Source organism: Onychomys torridus, chromosome 8, assembly GCF_903995425.1.
Source record: "Onychomys torridus chromosome 8, mOncTor1.1, whole genome shotgun sequence".
Lineage (NCBI taxonomy): Eukaryota > Metazoa > Chordata > Mammalia > Rodentia > Cricetidae > Onychomys > Onychomys torridus.
The window spans coordinates 50,576,401-50,596,970 of NC_050450.1; the positions used below are offsets into that span (position 1 = coordinate 50,576,401).

At 37.9% G+C, this 20,570-nt stretch overlaps 1 protein-coding gene across 23 annotated transcripts in view; it reads right to left on the minus strand.

The window, feature by feature from the left end:
- Ncor1 (nuclear receptor corepressor 1) overlaps window positions 1-20,570 on the minus strand; it is a 154,348-nt gene that overhangs the window by 70,106 nt on the left and 63,672 nt on the right. For all 23 annotated transcript variants that reach the window (XM_036196488.1, XM_036196485.1, XM_036196487.1 and 20 more), the window contains 7 exons: window positions 16,963-17,053; window positions 14,862-15,040; window positions 13,550-13,604; window positions 12,237-12,338; window positions 7,022-7,146; window positions 3,048-3,259; window positions 1,211-1,273 (listed from right to left, as the gene is read on the minus strand). In XM_036196488.1, coding sequence (XP_036052381.1) covers window positions 1,211-1,273; window positions 3,048-3,259; window positions 7,022-7,146; window positions 12,237-12,338; window positions 13,550-13,604; window positions 14,862-15,040; window positions 16,963-17,053 — 827 coding nt within the window. The remainder of the gene's footprint in view (window positions 1-1,210; window positions 1,274-3,047; window positions 3,260-7,021; window positions 7,147-12,236; window positions 12,339-13,549; window positions 13,605-14,861; window positions 15,041-16,962; window positions 17,054-20,570) is intronic.

Here is a 20,570-nt window from a genome sequence, read left to right on the forward strand (position 1 = left end):
CTGCAGACCACCCAGCTATTAAAGAACCAGATACAGGATTCAAATTATTGTCTGCTTGGCTTTCTAATGGCATATGTTTATAATCTTTACAATTTTACCTCTGACTCAATTTCAAGATGAAATATAATCTAAAGTATTAACTAGGTCTAGGCAGAAGGGCCAATGGGTGTAAAGTATTTGCTGAAGGAGCCAAGTGACCTGAGTTTGAACCTCAGAGCCCACATACAAAGCCAGATGCAGTGGCACATAGCCCATAAGGCAGGACTCCTCTGTGAGTGATGGGAGGCAGAAACAGAATTGGTTGGAAGCTTCTCAACACAGTGCAGTAAAAACATAACAGAGACCCTGTCTCAAAAACAAAATGGAGGAAAAACAGGATTCCTTTGACTCCACATACATTCCACTGTATGTATCATATACACACACTAAATTAATCAACTGTTAAAGATTTAACCAAATACAAACCAAAATAGTCTCCACTCTATTTAATCAACTTGCAATAGAGACATAGATGTCACATTAAAAATTTACTCCCAAATAATTTCTAACGCATGTAATCACAACTATTATAGAAACGTGAAAATAGCACCCTGCTCTCCAATAATAATCAAAATACAACTGAAGAAAGAGTCACAAATTCCTCAAACATGGACATCTCCAACTATACTAGTGCTAATTATTTACTGTATACTACACTATCAAAAGGAATTTTTAAATTTGCTGCAAAATTCTATTTATCTTTTCAGAAAAACTCTACAGCGGGTATAGATGGGTTTTTGTCACACAGCCCAGGTTGACGTTGAACTTACTAAGTAGCCAAGGCCTAGTGTGTGTGTGTGTGTGTGTGTGTGTGTGTGTGTGTGTGTGTGTGTGTGTGTGTCAGCACTACATGTGTGTTTAGGTTTTTTGCATGCTATTATTTATCTATACACCATGTGCATTCCTGGTACTCACAGAAGACAGAAGAGAGAACTGGATCCTCTGGTACTGGAGTTTCACATGGTTGTGAGCCACCATGTGGGTACTGGGAATTGAAGCTGGGTCCTCTAGAAGAGCAGTCAGTACTCTTAACCACTGAGCCATCATTCTAGCCCCTGGCCTATTCTTTTCAATTAAAAATTTTTTTGATTGATTTCACTCACTACTAATCTTAAAAATAAATAAAGTAAACAAAAACCCAACTCGAAACTTTACACATATTATACATTACCTTTTTTAGCAACTTCCATTTCTTCTTCAGTCCATCGTGAGGTTTCAACAGGCTCAGTAGAAACTGAAATAAAAAAAAAAAAACCTCAGGCTAAAGAAATCAAAATTGAACCACACATTCAAAAACCCTGTGATTGATAACTTATTTATGTATAGAAAATGAGGGGGTTGGGGATTTAGCTCAGTGGTAGAGCGCCTGCCTAGCAAGCACAAGGCCCTGGGTTCAGTCCTCAGCTCCAGCAATGAATGAATGAATGAATGAATGAATGAATGAATGAACGAATGAATAAATGAATAAATGAATAAAAAGAAAAAGGAAAAGAAAAAGAAAATGAGATAGTATCAGGTTCTTAACAGCCAATTAGATGGAAAAGTTCCACACTTCTCAGTGTCAAGACTGTTCTGACTATTCTCTGAAGTTCCACTGTTGGCCACACGCTTGGTTTGAGAAAGACCAGCTTGGCAAGACCCCTCTCCCCTCTAGTGCAAGGACAAGAGAACACAGTGCCTCTTCCTTCCCGAGCCACTGGGATCATCTTTCCACAGAACCCAACAGACCACTTACTGATTTAAAACCCTTTGAAAGCTCCCTGCTTTGCAGCAAAGGAACACACAATTCAAGAGAAAACCACATCCACTATGACCTGCCCTGGCCCAGTTAAATCCTCCCACTTGCTTGGTTCCATTACATCATGCTTGTCATTTATACAACATACATTGTCTTTCTGACCTCATTTTATGGTGAAATGATAGCACTGATTCACCCCTAAGGGCACTGTATCACTAATGTAATCCTTCTAAAGAATAATGTGACAATACTTTATACAAAAAGGAAATTTAGGTTTATTCTTAAGCCCAATATATCTTGCCAAAGAATTTATTCCTTAATCCAGAAAGTGATAAGTGCAGGAAGACATTTTTCATTATAGTACTATCCATAGTAATTTAAAATGAAGGAAAGAGACAGTTTAACCACTCAACAATAGAGAAATGCTTAAGTAAGCCATACTAGACAAGCAAAATGTCAATATAGCCCAGGCATTTAAGAAGTAAAATAGAAATTATGAATACTTAAAAATTATAAAACTGGGGGTTGGGGATTTAGCTCAGTGTTAGAGCACTTGCCTAGCAAGTGCAAGGCCCTGGGTTTGGTCCTCAGCTCAAAAAAAAAAAAAAAATTGTAAAACTGGGGCTGGAAAGATGACTCAGAAGGTAAGATCACTGACTATTCTTACAGAGAACCTGGGTTCAATTCCCAGCATCCACATGGCAGCTCAGAACTGTCTTTAACTCTAGTAGCAGGGAACCCAGCACCCTCTTCGGACTTCTAAGGGTACCAGGAATGTACATGATATACAGACATACATGCAGGCAAGACACTAATACAAGTGTAAATAAAAATAAGTCTCAAAAAAGAAAACTCCAAAAGAGAGGGGAGATATATAGTCATGTTATATAATCTTCATTAAAATATTTTTTAAAATTATAATGCTGAATCAACAAGATGGTAAAGGTAAAGGTACCAGTGGCCCATGTGCACCAACACTCATACAGACATATGCATACACACATACATAAGTGAATAAGTAAATATTTTAGTGTGAAAAAATAGAAAATATTTATACTATATGTCAAGTAAGTTGTATGCTAACTAATAAAAGAAAAGCTACATTTTGACTAGTGTTCTTTTTCAAAAGAATTTTATGTTAAAGTTTAACAAATTAAAGAGCAGCCTTAAAAGTCACCTCTTGGTTATCAATATTGGCAGACCCTACCCTACTTCATCTATCACTCTAACAAACTCCGATAAGCCCCCCTCCCCAGCCTCTTCTACTAACCAGGTTCTGGTGGTGGTGGCAGGGGTGGAGGGGGCTCTTCAGTGGCCGCAGCAGCACTAGCAGCTGCAGCTTCACTTGTCATAGACCTGGTGATCCGGCCCTTCCGACGACCCTGGCTGTTAGCAGTCTTTCTGCCCCTGGGCGTGGCCTGCTCTCTCTCCTCAGTTTCTTCTGTCGTGCCTTCCGTTCGGTCCTTTTCCTTGGTAGTTTCTCTAGAAACAAAAGCAAAGGAAAGCTTTCATGATTGAAAAGTATAGATGCAAAGGGGTTTTTTTTTAATAGAAATTGCATAAATTTATGTAATATCTTTAAACTCTTATGAAAAACTCTTGAGATTTAATAGCTTTGACTAACTCAAGACACTTCAAGCGCAAGGCCCTGGGTTCGATCCTCAGCTCTGGGAAAAAAAAGACACTTCAAAACACTTTTATTACACACTAATACTTAAATTTTATATATATTTCATATGAATAAACTTAAAACCAGGCACTCATAAGAAAATATCAAATGGCACAGCACCACCCCAGAGCTGAGATGAGCAGCAGAAGACTTCAGCAGAAGAAGGCAAAAGGCCTAAGAGTTTTGCTTCTGCTTAGATTCTGTTAGAGACAATGAAATGAAGTAAAAACATATAATCTTCATGACAGATGACTATTATATAGTAATAATCCACAATATTATTTTATTAAACAAGATTCAGTGTTCTGAACTACCTCTGTGGTTGGCAGAACAGCTTCTGGGTCAGGCTCCCTTATTTCCTCCAAGAGCTTTGACGAACTAACTATGACATACCCTGGGAAGCTACCCTGCCTCTGTGAGATTCAGTTTGCTCTTCTGTACAATATGGATAGTAATAATCTATTTCACAGAGTAGTTGCAAGGATTAAAGGCATCAGTTGAAGGGGTTAGTAAGGTGCCTAGAACAGTATCTGGAACATCATACAAGTTTGTTACTATTACGGCAAAACTTCTCTCAGCTACAAGCAGCTTATTTAAAGTCTCAAATACTTGAGAAAACCTACTTCATGGTGAATATTATTAATAGTATTATTACTATGAGAAACATCTGAGTATTTGAAGATCATTCTCTATACCTCTGTTATTGGTTACATTTGAAAATACAATAGATGGGTTGGGGCTTTAGCTCAGTGGTAGAGCACTTGCCTAGCAAGTGCAAGGCCCTGGGTTCGATCCTCAGCTCAAAAAAAAAAAAAAAAAAGGAAAGAAAAGAAAATAGTTAAGGTACTTTGTATCTCAAAGGACCTAGAAGGAGTATGGTCAAATACACTGTGTCTAGGTATAAAATTTACAAAGAATGAATAAGTGCATTTTAAAGTACACATTTACAAGAATCAGTTATTAGTGGAAGGTGTTGTTTATTTTCACAATTTAACTGCTTCAAGTAAAAGACTACTGAGGTTTATCAAGCTATAGATCTTCTCTCCCAATAAACACATGCTTCAAGAATGACTCTATCATAATGTAAGTTAGAATCACTCAAAAGAGTTATTAACTCAGCTACAGCAATGAGCCACTCCAAAGCTGAGCATGTTGGACATTTTCGTAATCTAGTACTTGGGAGGCTTGAGTCAAGAGCTTTAGCTCAAGGTCAGCCTGTGCTACAACCTAAAATCCACCTTTAAAACAAATATGCAGCAGGGATTGGTGGCATATGCCTTGAATCCCAGCATTCAAGAAGCAGAGGCAGAGGGATTTCTGGAGTTGGAGGCTAGTCTGGTCTACAATAGTGAGTTCCAGAACAGCCATGGCTATGGAGAGACTCTATCTCAAAAAACAAACCAACAAACAAACCACACAATAATAAGTAGATAATAAAAACCAAATTACCCATCCCATTCTGTTCCCAACCTATTCCCAAATAAGCTCACCCATCTCCTGAATGAAATCTAACATTTCAGCTTTCACTAAGGCTCTACCGAATAAATCCAAAGACAATCTACCTTCTACTCCTCTCCCTCAATCTAAAGAAATCCCTGCCTACTTCTCAGGGCACAGCTCTTTACGCCAACCTTCTGGCACCTTAACTAGGAGCCACTCATCCTCCTACTTACTAGCGTCTGCCTGTCCGCAGCTTGTTCTGCTCACTCTGCACTTTCAAGCTTGTGTTTTCAGTCCTGCTTGTATCTTGCCTAGTGTTCCCTTCTTACTGATAAACTATCTGAGAATAGGACATGTCCTGTGTATTTTTTTTCTTGTCCTCTCTACTGTTACCTATGCATAAATGTTAAGTAACTTAGAATTTTTAAGAAAAAAGTAGAATCACCTTAAAGGAGGTTTTAAAGGTTGTAACAAAAAAGTGAAACAAACAAAAATATACTTTTTAAAAAGATACATTTCTTTATGAGAAGAGCCACTGACTATATGGTATGAAAATGTTAAACCTAGACCTTAAAAAAACTTATTTTTCTTTCTGAATAGGTAGGTATCTTAAGGTAGAAAAGCATAAATACCTGACTCTTAATTTTTATTTTTATTTACTTATGTGAGTAAATATTCACCTGCATGAATTATGTCTATGCACTATGCACTATGGCATTGGCAAAGAACCAAAGAAGTCATCAGATCCCCTAGGGCTGAAGTTACAGAATATTGTGAGCTATCATGTAGGTGCTGAGAATAAAATTCAAGTTCTCGAGAAGAGCAGTCAGTTTTTTTAATTGCTGAGCCATCTCTCCAACCCCTGATTTCTTCTAAAATCATGCAAGGGACTTATGTGGTGTTAAATGACAAACAGGAAAAAACAAGAAACAGGATAAATGTAAGTATTTTTGAGAGGTCTATAAAAATAGTACAATAAATATTTTTAAAGGCACAAACTACTGAAATATCAAAGGGCCAAGATGAATCTCAAAAATACATTCTTCTACTTGTGTTAAGTAAAAGAAGCCACAGTCTATACACATGGTAGAGTTTGGCTCTTAAACATCCCACAAAAGTGTCTGGGCAGTGGTGGCGCACGCCTTTAATCCCAGCACTTGGGAGGCAGAAGTAGACAGGTCTCTGTGAATTCGAGGCCAGCCTGGTCTACAGGGTGAGTTCCAGAACAGGCTCCAAAGCTACAGAGAGAAACCCTGTCCTGAAAAGAAAACGAACTGTTCCCCTTTCCACACTCTCTCCTTCTGTCCTCTTCCCTCCACACGGTCTCTCTGTCTCTCTGTCTCTCTCTCTCTCTCTCTCTCCTTTTCTCCCTCTCTGTCTTCCCCTCTCTTCCTCCCTCCTTCTTTCTCTCTCAATAAAGCTCTAAAAATTTTTAAAAAAAAGGAAAGAAAGAAAAAAGAAAACGAAACAAACCAACTCTCAGCATTTTTACATTATCTAGAGGCTGAAAAAGATTTTCCAAATCAAAGACTAAATTATTCTCAACAAACCTTGGTGATAACTATAAAGTACTGTAGCCTCTAGCTTAGAACAGCAGTATCTGAACCAGCCATGATTGCAGTCCTATAATCCTAGCACTGACAACACAGAGGCAGGAGGACTGACACAAGCCAGCCTGGTCTGAACAGTAAGTTCCAGACAGCCAGGGCTACACATCAAGACCCTGTCTTTACAAAAAAAATAACAATAAAAAGGCCAGATGGTGGTGCACGCCTTTAATCCCAGCACTAGGGAGACAGAGGCAGGCGAATCTCTGGGTTTGAGGCCAGCCTGGTCTACAAAGAGAGTTCTAGGATGGTCAGGGATAAATAGAGAAACTCTGTCTCTAAACAAACTAATAACATTTTTTTTAAAAAGTGTCTATGTGTGCATATGGGCATGCATGAATAAAATAACATGCCTGGCAAATAAGGCCATTAAGTCAAGCATTCTATTTACTAAAATATTCCATTCCTTAATCATGCCAAGAAATTGTTACTCAAAGGATGTGTTTCTGTGACTTCTTACCACATATTTCACACCTGTAAATATGCAATTTCAAAATAACCATAACACATATCTAACTCTCAACTCACTTTGAGTCTTCCTTCTCATCTTTTTCTTCATCATCCTTCTTTTCTTCTTCCTTTTTCTCTGTTTTTTCTCCTTTATCCTCTTCTTTTTCTTCTACTTTTTCTTCTTGTGAGGGACGGGCAATTTGCTGTTAGAATGAACCATCACTTGTGAGATACGAAAGTAAAAGAAATCATTTCTCAAACTGTATACCAAATTACAATATTCACTTGGAACAATATTATTGGGAGGTGGGATCCCATTTACAGTATGGGGGAGGGTACTAAGAATAAACCTAGCCAAGAAAATGAAGACAACTCCACAATTAAAGTGTTAACATACTGAAGAACAAAATAAAGAAAACATTAGAAGAAAGGCCTCCCATGTTCACAGATTGGACAAATGAATGACTAAAATGGCAATGTACTGAAAGATCTGACAATTCTCATCAAAAGATCAATGACATTCTTTTTTGTTTTCTTTTGTGAGACAGGGTTTCTCTGTGTAGCCCTGGGGGTCCTGAAACTCACTTTATAAACCAGGCTGGCCTTGAACTCACAGAGATCCACCTGCCTTTGCCTCCCAAGTGCTGGGATTCACCAGATGTGTCACACCACTGCTTGGCTTTCAATGACATTATAGAAGGAAAATAGACAATCTTACAGATCATATGGAAACACAAAAAGCCCTGAATGGCCAAAGCAATCCTAAGCAGAAACAAAGAATTCCAGAAGTATCAAAATTTCATCTCAAGTTATATTACACAGCCATAGTAACAAAAACCTACATGTGGACTAAAACAGAGAACCCGAACTCATACAACTGCAACCATTTAGCTCTTCACAAAGGAGTCAAAGCACACATTGGAAAAAGATAGCCATTTTAGTAAATGGTGCTTGGAGACTGAATATCCAAATGTACAAGAATGAAATTATTTCTATCTCTCTCTCATATGCCAAAAAAAAGTTAATTTGAAATGAATGAAAGATCTTAAGACATGAAACACTAAAACTGCTAGTGGAAAACACAGGAATAGGCAAGGGATATAACTGATGCAGCCCCTCTAGAAATCACTACGGAGTTTCCACCAGCAATATGGAGAAACAAAAAAGAGAACCACTAAAGACTCTAAAGATTCTATCAGAAACCTTTAGAGACACACTAACATTTTAAGAAAAGTAAAGAGACAAAACAGACTCTTAAGGATAGTCAGAGGGAGCCTTACAAACCCATGTTAATTGCTACACTATAGCCAAGAACCACTCTAAATGCTCATCAACAAATAAATGGTTAAATAGAATGTGATACAATACACAATTTTATTATATTTAAATTTTATTCAGCCTTTAAAAAAGTTGAAATCATGGCACTTACACAAAATAGAAATGGAAATCACTGTTAAGCAAAATAAGGCAGACTCAGACAGACAATATAAAAAACGTTTTCTCTCATGTGAAACTCAGATTTGAAGGTCAATGTGTGTCAGCATACCATGAAACCAGGACCATGAGAGACAAAGAGGAGATCCCAAGGGAGGGAGGGGAGAAGGGTGAGAAAGCATTGGAGAACATGGGCCATGAAAGCACAAGGGGACCACATAGACAGGTACAGAAGGAACACAAAGGGACAGCAGGTGGAAGAGCAGTGACGAATGGAGGAGAGATTCAATGATGATACCCATGACTCTGTAGATTAACTTTAAAGACTGGACAGAGGACAGATAAATAAAATGTATTTCCTTTTCAATATTACACAATCTACCTATGATGAGCTTTTCTCACTTCTGAAACTACAGATGAAATTTCTGATCCCTCCCTAAAGGGTCTAGGTGATTCTGTAACTCATTTCTTAGTGCCTTAGTATTACTACTGTTCTGGTGTAAAAATGCACCTTTTCTAACACAGTCCTTCAGTCACTCTGTCCTACTAATCAAATATTTATCAGCCATACCCATTAAACTTCCCAAAGGCAAAAAGCACAAATGCCCTCATTATCTGTAGGTGCTACCTAAACCTACAGACACTAAAATCAGAAGGCTTTCTCTTCATCTGCAGCCCATGCCCCTTGAATCCCAGTCACTGCTGCTCACCTGCTGGTCTTGATCATGGCCTATGACCCATTATGCTATCAATTTTTTCATAATCTACCAAAAACTGCATCTACTACTTACTGTATCAATCTAATGCTATAATTCCTCACTTGTATATGATCTGCTGAATTTCTCAACCTAGTTAATTTCCAAGTTTCACTTGCTTCTGGATATTTGCTTAAAAAAAAAATTCAGGGGAATTTCTATATGGTGTTTATTTTTTGTTTGTTTGTTTGTTTGTTTGTTTGTTTGAGACAGAGTTTCTCTGTGTAGCCCTGGCTGTCATGGAACTTACTCTGGAGACCACACTGGCCTCAAACACTCAGAGATCTACCTGCCTCTGCCTCTAAAGTGCTGGGATTAAGGGTGTGAGCAAATGTATATTTTACAACTACAAGATGATCTATTTTATATGTGGGAATGCTTTACTCAGCTCTGACTTCCTATTTCTAACAGGAGGTGAGCACAAGACCTTTCTCAAATGCTAATTACCCAACCTCTACACAAACTGTTACTCTGAAGCAGCAAAATGGCATGCTAACAAAGTCTCTTTTTTGTCTAGTATGTTAGCTGTATAACCAATAAAATGGTTCATAATTCAAATATGTGATGGGTCATACCAATTAAATTTCCCTAGAATACAATAATACAAATAATCTTATTTTCCATATACCTCAGTGTTTTCAAATCCCACACATTCCCTGCTGCCTGAAATCTAGGCAAGATCTGACTTCAGTTCTCTAGTCTAAGGGAGTGGTGAGCGACTGCACCACTGCACTAAACCAGCCAATGGGAGGAGCAGCACACCCCAGCTCTGCACCAGTGTGGAAATGACAGCCTGTTGCATTAGAATCTGTCCACGACACTTTTCTAGGTTATTGCAGCATGCTGGTAAGGTAGCAAAGCACCAGAAACCTAAACTTACTTCTGAGCAACTGGATAAAGACCGAGAACAAGAACCAGCTGGAGTTATTGTTGTTTTAGGCAAACGTGTAGGAAACCACCAGCGTGGTCCAGTATGTAGGTGATAGGTTCTAACCTCAATAGTCCTGGCAGGCTGGCTGCAGCAGAATAGGCCCATTCAAAGGGAAACTTTCCTAAAAGTGCCTTCAACAGATGCAAGCAGTTCTTGTCTGGGTTTCTCTTTCCTTTAAAACTGACACTTGAGTCAACAAAACAAAGTTTCATTCAGCTAGGCAGGTTCCTTTTAGCATGAAATAAGATATTCACTATAAATGAAAGAGCACAATATAAAACCAAATGAAAATTCAAATCAAAAATGTGAAAGGTATCTATACTCAATGTAATCACTGCCTGGGAAACCCTCAGAGCAGCATCACGAAACAGCCCATACAGAGACTCCTCACTGCTGTATATAACTGTATTCCTAACACCTGTACACACATTCAATTTTGTATTCATGAACAATTCTCAAGTTAATCCCAGCACTGAAGGCAAAGACAGGTGGATCTCTTGAGTTTGCAGCAAGCCTGCTCTACAGAGTGAGTTCTAGGACAGCCAGGGCTACATAGAGAGACCCTCTCTGGAAAAACAAAACAAAATCCTCAAGTTAATGAAACAGAAAAATTAGTGACTCGCCACTTAGATACTCTGAGTCATCTAGAAAGAAAATGACTGAATTATCTGACCATGTAAAAGGGGCAGAGAGAACACAGTTAATTTCATTACCAGGCGTGCTTTCTTTTACACGTACTCAAGCAATAAAATTTCTTATGCCTATTTTGTCAAAATATATTAGTAACTAATGCCTTTAAAGTAACTAAATTTCGAACTTTCTAGAGAGTAAAAGCTGTCAATCAAGAAAAACAGGCAATGGTGATGGAATTAAGACGCCAGCAGCTACTATTTATTGAGCACATCCTATGTACTTTACATTGTACACTGAGGATTTTGCCAACATACGCAGTTTCCATATTGACACTAACAGGGAACTATCACTGTTGTCCACAAATGCAAAAACTAAGTCATCAGAACATGCAGAGGTATAAAGCTCTTGGCATTATACTCCAATTTTAGCCCCTCTAAACGTTCTTCCTATTGACTACTTAATAATTTAGACAGAAATCTTTCCAACATCAAAATTACTAAATGATATGTTTATGAATACTTTTGAGAAATAAAAATATGCTGGTGTAAAGACAGAGACAGAAATGTGTCAACACAGAGGAAAATCACAAATCCCAAGTATTTGAAACCAAAGAAACCAAGTATTTGAAAATGAAGAATGTGTTATTTAACAATGACTTGCCTGGCAGCACGGATCACAAATAGGAAACATTAAAAATTCTATCTGCGGGTTGGGGATTTAGCTCAGTGGTAGAGTGCTTGCCTATCAAGTGCAAGGCCCTGGGTTCGGTCCTCAGCTTAAAAAAAAAAAAATCTATCTGCATGTATCTTCATGGTGACATACTTAACAGGTAAGAATGAATAGATATACAGCATATCCTAATGAAACAAATTCTTTCTTCTTACTTTCTTGTTTGTTTTCGAGACAGGGTTTCTCTGTGTAGCCCTGGCTGTCCTGGAACTCTGTAGACCATGCTGGCCTCGAACTCACAGAGATCCACCTGCATTCAGGGTGCTGGGATTTGTGTGTGTGTGTGTGTGTGTGTGTGTGTGTGTGTGTGTGTGTGTTTGTCTGTGTGTACGCACATACACCCAAGGATAACAGAAGAGTATAGACATCAGGTATCCTGGAGTTAGTGTACAGGCAGTTGTGAGCCATCTGACATGGGGTGCTAGGAGCCAAACTGGGTCCACTACAAGAGCATTAACTGCTTTCACATAAAATAAAATTCTGAGTTGGCCTTTTATTTTACACACACACACACACACACACACACACACACACACACACACACACACGTACATGTGTATTAAAGCACAGATGCCCATGGAGACAAGAGGAAGACATCTGGCCTCCCTGAGGGGACTCGAGGTGTGCTGTGAGCAGACATACGGGGTGCTGAGACTGAGACTCTGCAACAACAGCCTGCACTCTCGCCCCAGGCTTTCCCTCCAGCCCAGGCATATTTAAATGGTGGATTGCAAATAACACTTGTCTGAATATGCTTTTATCTGCATATTTCCATCCATTTTGAAACATTTATTTAGTAAAATTAACATACCTGATTTCTGCCTCTCCGTTTTCCATAATTTCTTCTCACTAGGGCTTTATAATTCTCATTTTTCTTAGTTAAATAGTAATATAAAACACAATCAGGCACGCTCTGTAACAAAAAAAAAAAGGTTTTATTTAATGTTTGCTTTCATTTCTATAAAAATATTTTATTTAATTTTTTTATATTTCATTTCATGTTCAAATATAAATATTTTCAAGAAAATTTTCTAGTGTCATTGAATCATAAATTAAAAACAAAAACACATGGCCTTAAGTTTAAGTATATCTAGGCTAGACACACAAGGGAGCTATCATACTAGACATCTACAGTTGCCTTGATCCAAACTGTGCTAAAGTCCTGAAGCTCCATCAGAACCACCCAATGTGTTCTTATTAACTGGTAATACAGTCTCCTTCTCCTACACATGTAAATATTCAAAGTGTCTCTTCTGATGTTTTAATCTAAAACACTAAAGCTACTTGACCACAAAAAACAAAAACAAAAAAGCAAAGAGAAATCAGGCATGATATTTTAACCAGAGAACTAATGACTTTCAAAAATTACCATAATTAATGAATTATTTGGAAAATAAAAGGTCACATCATTTTTAATAAATGATGAAAACTGTTTTTGTTCTCCACTAAGGATTCCATTCACTGAAAAAAAAATTTTAAGACTTTTGTTTGTTTGCTTTGAGATAGGGTCTCAACTATGTAGCTCTGGCTGGCTAGAACACACTATGTAGACAAGGTTGGACTTCTCTCATGCCAGTGCTAGGATTAAATGCAGGCACCACCACAGCCAGCAACATTTATTTGTAATTATGCGTGTGTACAAATGTGTAGATATGTGTAAGCCAGGTGTTAGGTCATCCTGTGAGCCATCTTATGTAGGTGCTAGAAATCAAAAAGGTTGCTGCAAGTGCAGTAGGCACTCTTATCCACTAAACAATTTCCAGTCCTTGTGCTTGGGATTATAACGTAATTATAATTATCATTTTATACATATTTTATAGTATTACAATACAACTACCAGAATCTTTTCATCTATTATAATCCTTTGTAAAATCAATTCTAATTAACTACTGCTGCTTGTTAGAATACAAAAAAAATCCAAGCCAGGCGGTGGTGGGAATGCCTTTAATCTCAGCACTCGGAGGATCTCTGTGAGTTCAAGGCCAGCCTGGTCTACAAAGTGAGTTGTAGGACAGCCTCCAAAGCTACACAGAGAAACCCTGTCTCGAAAAACAAAGCAAACAAACAAAAAATCCAAAGCAACATCACAAGCCTAAAAACATCTCAGTCTATGTTTTTTCTTACCTTCCTTTCCAAGTAGGATGCAATTAGTCCAAAGTTTTTGGGATGCTGGATAAACCTGAGTTTAAAAATGAAAACAGTACTGAGAATACATCACTCAGCTGTAACGAGGATGTCTATAACATCATGGATTCCCCCAGAAGCTCAGGAAACATAACAGAAAAGAAGGCAGAAAAAAATTGAAGAGGCAGAAGATGGGAAGCAGTGCTATGAAATGCTGTCCTCTGGATATGGCATTATCACTGCACTCATAAACTCAAAGCCAAAGTTAGCTGCACAAGACCTGTGCCATATAGAGTCCCTTCCACATTCCAGCATGGAAGGGACAGGGGCTCTTGAGACCCTAATCCCAGTTGAGGTGCCACTGGCATTTAATGGCTGATAAGGAAGGGGAGCTATTTTCCTCCGTTAGGTAGTTAATAATGCTTTAGTAAATAACCAACCCCGTGGACAGCTCAATGGGTCACTTTTTTTTTTAATGAACATGAAAGTAGAAAGTGGATTTGCTAGAAAGAAGAGAACAAGAGAATGATGGGGAGAATATGATCAAAATAAATTATATGCATTCATGAAATTATCCAAAATAAACATTGAAACATTAAGAATGTAAGTGCATACAAATGTTTTACAAAATAAGAAAAAATTGGAAGAATTATATCCAGCCTAATTCAAAGTGATTCCTCACTGCCCACTGGATTAACAGCTATAGAATCATTAGAAAATGTTTAAATGGCAGAGTTTTTAAATCGAAGTTTTAAATTTAGTTTTTGTTTTTTGTTTATTGTTTTTTGATACAGGGTTTCATTATGCAACCCTGGCTGTCCTGGAACTCACTATGTACATCAGGCTGGCCTCGAAGTCAAGAGATTCACCTGCCTCTGCCTCTGGAGTTTGGAGGATTAAAGGCGTATACCACAACACCCTGTCATTTCTTTTTTGTTGTTTTTTGTTGTTGTTGTTGTTGTTGTTTTGTTTTGTTTTCTTTTTTTGCTGAGACAGGGTTTCTCTGTGTAGCCCTGGCTGTCCTGGAACTCATTCTGTATATAGATCAGACTGGCCTCGAACTCACAGAGGTATGCCTTTCTCTGCCTCCCCAGTGCTGGGATTAAGGCTCAAAACCCCATTTCTTATCTGTTAACCACTGTTCCACCTACAAGCTTATAATAAGATAAATTTCTCTATTTCGTACAGTATCTATTCCAATGCCAAATTAGGACGAAAGTTTTGTGGAAATAGTTCACTCTCAAGTAAATGAAAAACACTTTTACTAATGTATATGAACTTCTATTACAGAATAATTTAACAGTTATATTACTTGTCCTTAAAGATCTCCTTTTCATGGTCAGTCCAAACATTCATAAACTGTCTATCTTTATAAACTTTCATAGGATCCTCCATAAGCCCATTCATATTGATGAACTTGACCCTTCTTTGCTCTGCATCAAACATCATAGGTGGAATCACAGAAAGCTGCCGCATTTGTTTCTCATTATTCTGCAAGAAATAAATGCAACTTAGTTAGGATATTTAAACTAAAAATTTTAAAGGGCTATAGACTTTAACAGCTAAAAAACAGGTCTGTAATTTAATGACAATAATGCCGGAATATATCACAGTATGTTATATGATAGTTTCTAACACATTTACACCAAATTATATAACTTACAGACAGAGAATTCACTTAAAAGAAAACTACTACCTTTGAGTTGGTTTTGTTTGGTATATTGTTTGTTTGTTTTTTCTTTTTTAAACAGAGTTCCATTCAAGAGTCCAGGCCAAGATTCTATAGCTCAGGCTGGCCTCAAATCTGCAGCAATCCTCCTGCCACAGCACCTCAATACTGAGATGAGGTACAAGGATGAGCTACCACACCCAGCTTATCCTTTTCTATTCTGAGGAATTCTTAATGAAATTGATATTTGGAAAATAATGTAATACTTTTATCTAGAAGATACAAAACAATAGTATCATTTAAAAAGTAGTATTCAGATAAGGTGTCCATGCACATGGAGGCCAGAGAGCATCTTTGGGAGTTTTCCCCATTGCTCACTACCATATTCATTGAGGTACAGTCTCTCAAGTGAACGTCCGGCTTGCCTAAGCAGGTCAGTCTTGCCAGTCACCCTTTTAAGCACTGGAACTATGGGCAGGCCACTACACTCAACCTGACATTTACAGAGACTTTGGTCCTCACACTTGCAAAGCAAGGGCTTTATCTTCTGAGCCATCTCCCCAGCCTTTCATCATCATTATATATATATATAAAAACAATGTTAGCAGGATTTCAGAGACAGAAAAAAGAAACAAATGTTATGAATACCTTAAAGTCATTGATCTTAAATTATTTAACTCACATAGCATTAGGTACTTCTTGCTAATTTTATGTGGCCATTAAAATTAAAGATTCTTATCATTTTAATTTAAGCTAGTTTAATCTATTGCATATGTACAACTTTTTCCAAAGTATAACTTAAGATATTTACACATACAATCTTGCATTGAAAAGAAACTTGGCTATAAAGCTATAGTATTTATCTAAATTGAAGGGTCTTTTTTTTTTTCCTAAAATGATCCCCAAGTGGTCAAGACCTTGCTAAATGTCTAGTTCCACAGGGTAAAATCAACTGACACCACTTCAACTGATAAGCTTCCTTGGAATGCTCTCAGATGTACCCTAATGAAATTCACAGAAAAACAAGCATAGAAATTTAATGCGGACTTAATCATTATAGAAATTATAGCTACAAATTTCAGATTATCAACCGTGCATTTTCCAGTGATTTTAAAACCAATATAGAATAATGGTTGTGTTTTAAATCTCCTGAGTATATCACCTGCACTGACAGCATGCAAGATTATATGCATTATGTACTTAAGATTTCAGAAAATATCTTCCAAAAATAACTTTGTAACAATGCATGGAAATATCTGGCCTTGCGAAGTGTGGGACATATTTCTGTGGCTGAATATTACAATCATCCCCAAAGGTAACATTCCACTTCAGATTTCTCCTCAGGAATGATCAGAAGTGAGAAAGAAACCACTGGCAAAAAAGTATCTCTGTGTAACAGCCCTGGCTGTCTGGAACTCACTCTGTAGACCAGGCTGGCTTTGAACTCAGAGATCTGCCTGCCTCTGCCTCCCAAATGCTGGGATTAAAGGCGCACCACCACCAAGCCCCTCAGAACTATTTCCTTAACTCTTCCCAGAAAACTTGATGACAAAACAATCTTTGGAAAAAAATTTAATCACATTGCTTAAAGCTCTATAGTGGTTGGCCTCAGTCTCTGAAATAATTCAAGCACTATTATCTAATATATTCTCATTTACATATTGATAAACCTTTACCCCCTGGGCTACAGGACTGAAATGCTTAAATAACTAAAGAATTAACCTGAAGCAATCAATTTTCTTACCTCCTGCTCAGAAAGACCATCAATAATTTCAGAAATCTCATGCTCACTCCTAGCAATGGTAGCTGAAAGACCAGCTCCCCTCTGACCAACTCTAAATTTGAAAAAGAAATATAAATATATTTAAAGGCTTTTTATGAAAACATAACAAATTATCATTAATATTGGAGCTATGTAAACTAGGCTGGCTAGTCTCAAACTCACAGAGATCTGCCTGCCTCTGTTTCTCAAGTGCTGGAATTTAAGGCACACATCACCACTGCCTAGTTCAAACTGAGACTTTTTTTTGTTTGGTTTTTCGAGACAGGGTTTCTCTGTGTAGTTTTCCTGGAACTCACTCTGTAGCCCAGGCTGGCCTCAAACTCACAGAGATCCGCCTTCCTCTGCCTCCCGAGTGCTGGGATTAAAGACGTGCACCACCACCGTCAGGCTTCAAACTGAGACTTTTAAAATAAAATACATTGTATTTATCCTTTGACAGTTTTACACATACACAACTTATCTTGATAGCATCCACCTACAGTTCCTTGATCCTCCTCATTTACATCCTCTATTGGGTTTTTTTGCTTAGTTTTTTGTGTAACCCAGAGTCCAAATTACTACCATCTGTTGGAATGCTGATTTGATGCTGTGTTGATCATGTACAGGTCTTGTGCATGTAAGCATACCTTCTTAAGCTCATTAGTGCAATATCAAAACGACTATGAGGCCAGGCGGTGGTGGCGCATGCCTTAAGCACTCGGGAGGCAGAGCCAGGCAGATCTTTGTGAGTTCGAGGCCAGCCTGGTCTCCAAAGTGAGTTCCAGGAAAGGCGCAAAGCTACACATAGAAACCCTGTCTCAGGGGAAAAAAAACAAAAAAGAAAAAAAAATGACTATGAGATAGAACACAAAATGGCACTTTTGTGTGTGTGCATGTGTGTGGGTACATGTCTAAAATGCAGGTGTGCCTACAAATGTGTGCAGATGCATATGGAACACCAAAGTGGGATTTTTTAATTAATAGGAAGTCAAAAAAGCAACCCGAGAGTCAATGAATACTTTCAAATGGTATGCATGAGTCACTACCAAATTAGCAACAATTTAAATGTTAATACTGAGATTTAAGTTACATGTTGGACTGGGGACACAACTCAAATGGTAAAGTGTTTGCCCTCTGTGCATCAGGACCTGGGTTGATCATTAGTACCACAAGAAAAAAATAGGTTATATAACCAAGTTAAAATAGCTTATTAGTAATGGGGAACTTGTATTAAAAAATAAATTATTGATGTCATGCTGTGGAACAGTCTTTATACACTGTAAACATGTACTGCTCTAATTGTTAACAAAAAGCTAATTGCCAATGGCTAGATAGGGTTTTCAGGCAAAGAGAATGCTGGGAAAAGGGAGTCTAGAGGAGAAGCAGAGAAAAATAAGATGAACATGCCACGTTAAAAGAAGGTATCAGCCGGGCGGTGGTGGCGCACTCCTTTAATCCCAGCACTCGGGAGGCAGAGCCAAGCGGATCTCTGTGAGTTCGAAGCCAGCCTGGGCTACAGAGTGAGTTCCAGGAAAGGCGTATAGCTACACAGAGAAATCCTGTCTCAAAAAACCAAAAAAAAAAAAAAAAGAAAAGAAAAAGAAGGTATCACCATGTGGCAGAGGGTAGATAAGAAATACGGGTTAATTTAAAAATATAACAGTTAGCCAGTAACAAGCCTGAGCTATTGGCCAAGTGAGGATTTATACTTAATAATAGGTCTCTGGATAGTAATTTGGGAGCAATTGCTCCACCTACAATGTCATGTCCATCTTTTGTCAACATTCTAAAGAATAGGAGAGCAAGCTTGGAAAAATAAATTGAACATTTCTAAACTATAAGGAAAAACAATGAAAAAGAAAGTCAAGCTTAAGATATTTGCAAGATACCTATTTGTACCTTTTGTGGGAATTAATGTTGGTGTTTTATGCCTATTCTCTAAAAGTAAAACAAAAGAGTATGGTGCATGGTGGCAAACATCTTTAATCCCAGCACTTGGTAGATACAGACAGATGGATCTCTGGAAGATCGAAGACAGAGGTCAGATCTCCATAGAAAGTTTCTGGCCAGCCAAGGCTACATAAAAAATTCCATTTAAATAATAATAACAATGTAAAAAATTTTCTACTAAACCTCCCAAAATTTGTTTCTTAAAAAAAAAAAAAAAAAAAAAATCTTAAGCCAGGCAGTAGTGTTGCATGCCTTTAATCCTAGCACTGAGGAGACAGAGGCAGATGGATTTCTGAGTTTGAGGCCAGCCTGGTCTGCAGAGATAGTTCCAGGACAGTAAGGGATATACAGAAAAACTCTGTCTTCAAAAACTTTTTTTAAAAATCTTATTTTTTATTTTATTTTATGTGTCTGTGTACAACAGACATGACAGGTAACAATAGAGGCCAGAAGAGGGCGTCAGATCCCATGTAACCAAACCTAGGTTTTTTTGTTTATTTTTTTTAATTCTACGGCAAAAGAGATGGCAAAATAGTTCATAGGTTTGCCACTAGATCTTACAACCTGAGGTCAATCCTCTTCTAGAGTAGCAAGGACTCTTAACCACATAGCTATCTCTTTAGCCCCACACAATTTTTTGATTAATAATCAATCAATTTCATGCTGTTTCATTATGTTTATGATTACTAAGAAATATTTGGGTTCATTCTTATTAACTTTCATTTTGAAAGAAATTAGTACTTTTAAGAATTGAAGATTTGAGCTGCAGATAGCTCAGCAGTTAAGAGCACTGACTGTTCTTCCGGAGGACTGAAGTTCAATTCCCAGCACCCACACGGCAGCTCCCAGCTGTCTGTAACTCCAGTTCCAAGGGACCCAATTATGGCCTCCATATGCAACAGTCATGCACGTGGGGCATAGACATGCACCCAGATAAAAACACTCAAATGCAAAAAATAAAATAATTTTTTTAAAAAAATAGAATTAAAGAAAATTTCAAAATATTCACTTAGATTTCACGTGAAGATTAAATATAGATATAAAAAATAATATTCAATTCACTAAAAAATAATCTTCACTGGTTGATAAGGAAGTTTTAAATTCTACAGCAAAAGAGCTAGCAAAAGAGTTCATAGGTTTGCCACTAGATCTGACAACCTGAGGCCAATCCCACCTGGTGGAGGCAGAGAACATACTCCCACAGTTCGTCCTCTGACATCCACATCAGAATCACAATGGCATGTGAGCTTCCCACACCCCATGAATGAATAATATGTGTAAATTTTTTTTTGGTATTTTTGGTTATGTTGTTGTTGCTGTTGTTTGTTTTTGTTTTTCCAAGTCAGGGTTTCTCTGTGTAGTTTTGGTGCCTGTCCTGGATCTCGCTCTGTAGACCAGGCTAGCCTCGAACTCAGAGAGATCTGCCTGGCTCTGCCTCCCAAGTGCTGGGATTAAAGGCGTGCATAGCCGCCGCCACCCAGCATAAGTGTAATTTTAAAAATTTAAGTTCAACATTAAAAATTCTTGCCAGGCAGTAGTGGTACATAACTTTTTTTTTTTTAATGTGGAGCTGAGGATCGAACCCAGGGCCTTGCGCTTGCCTAGCAAGGGCTCGACCACTGAGCTAAATCCCCAACCCC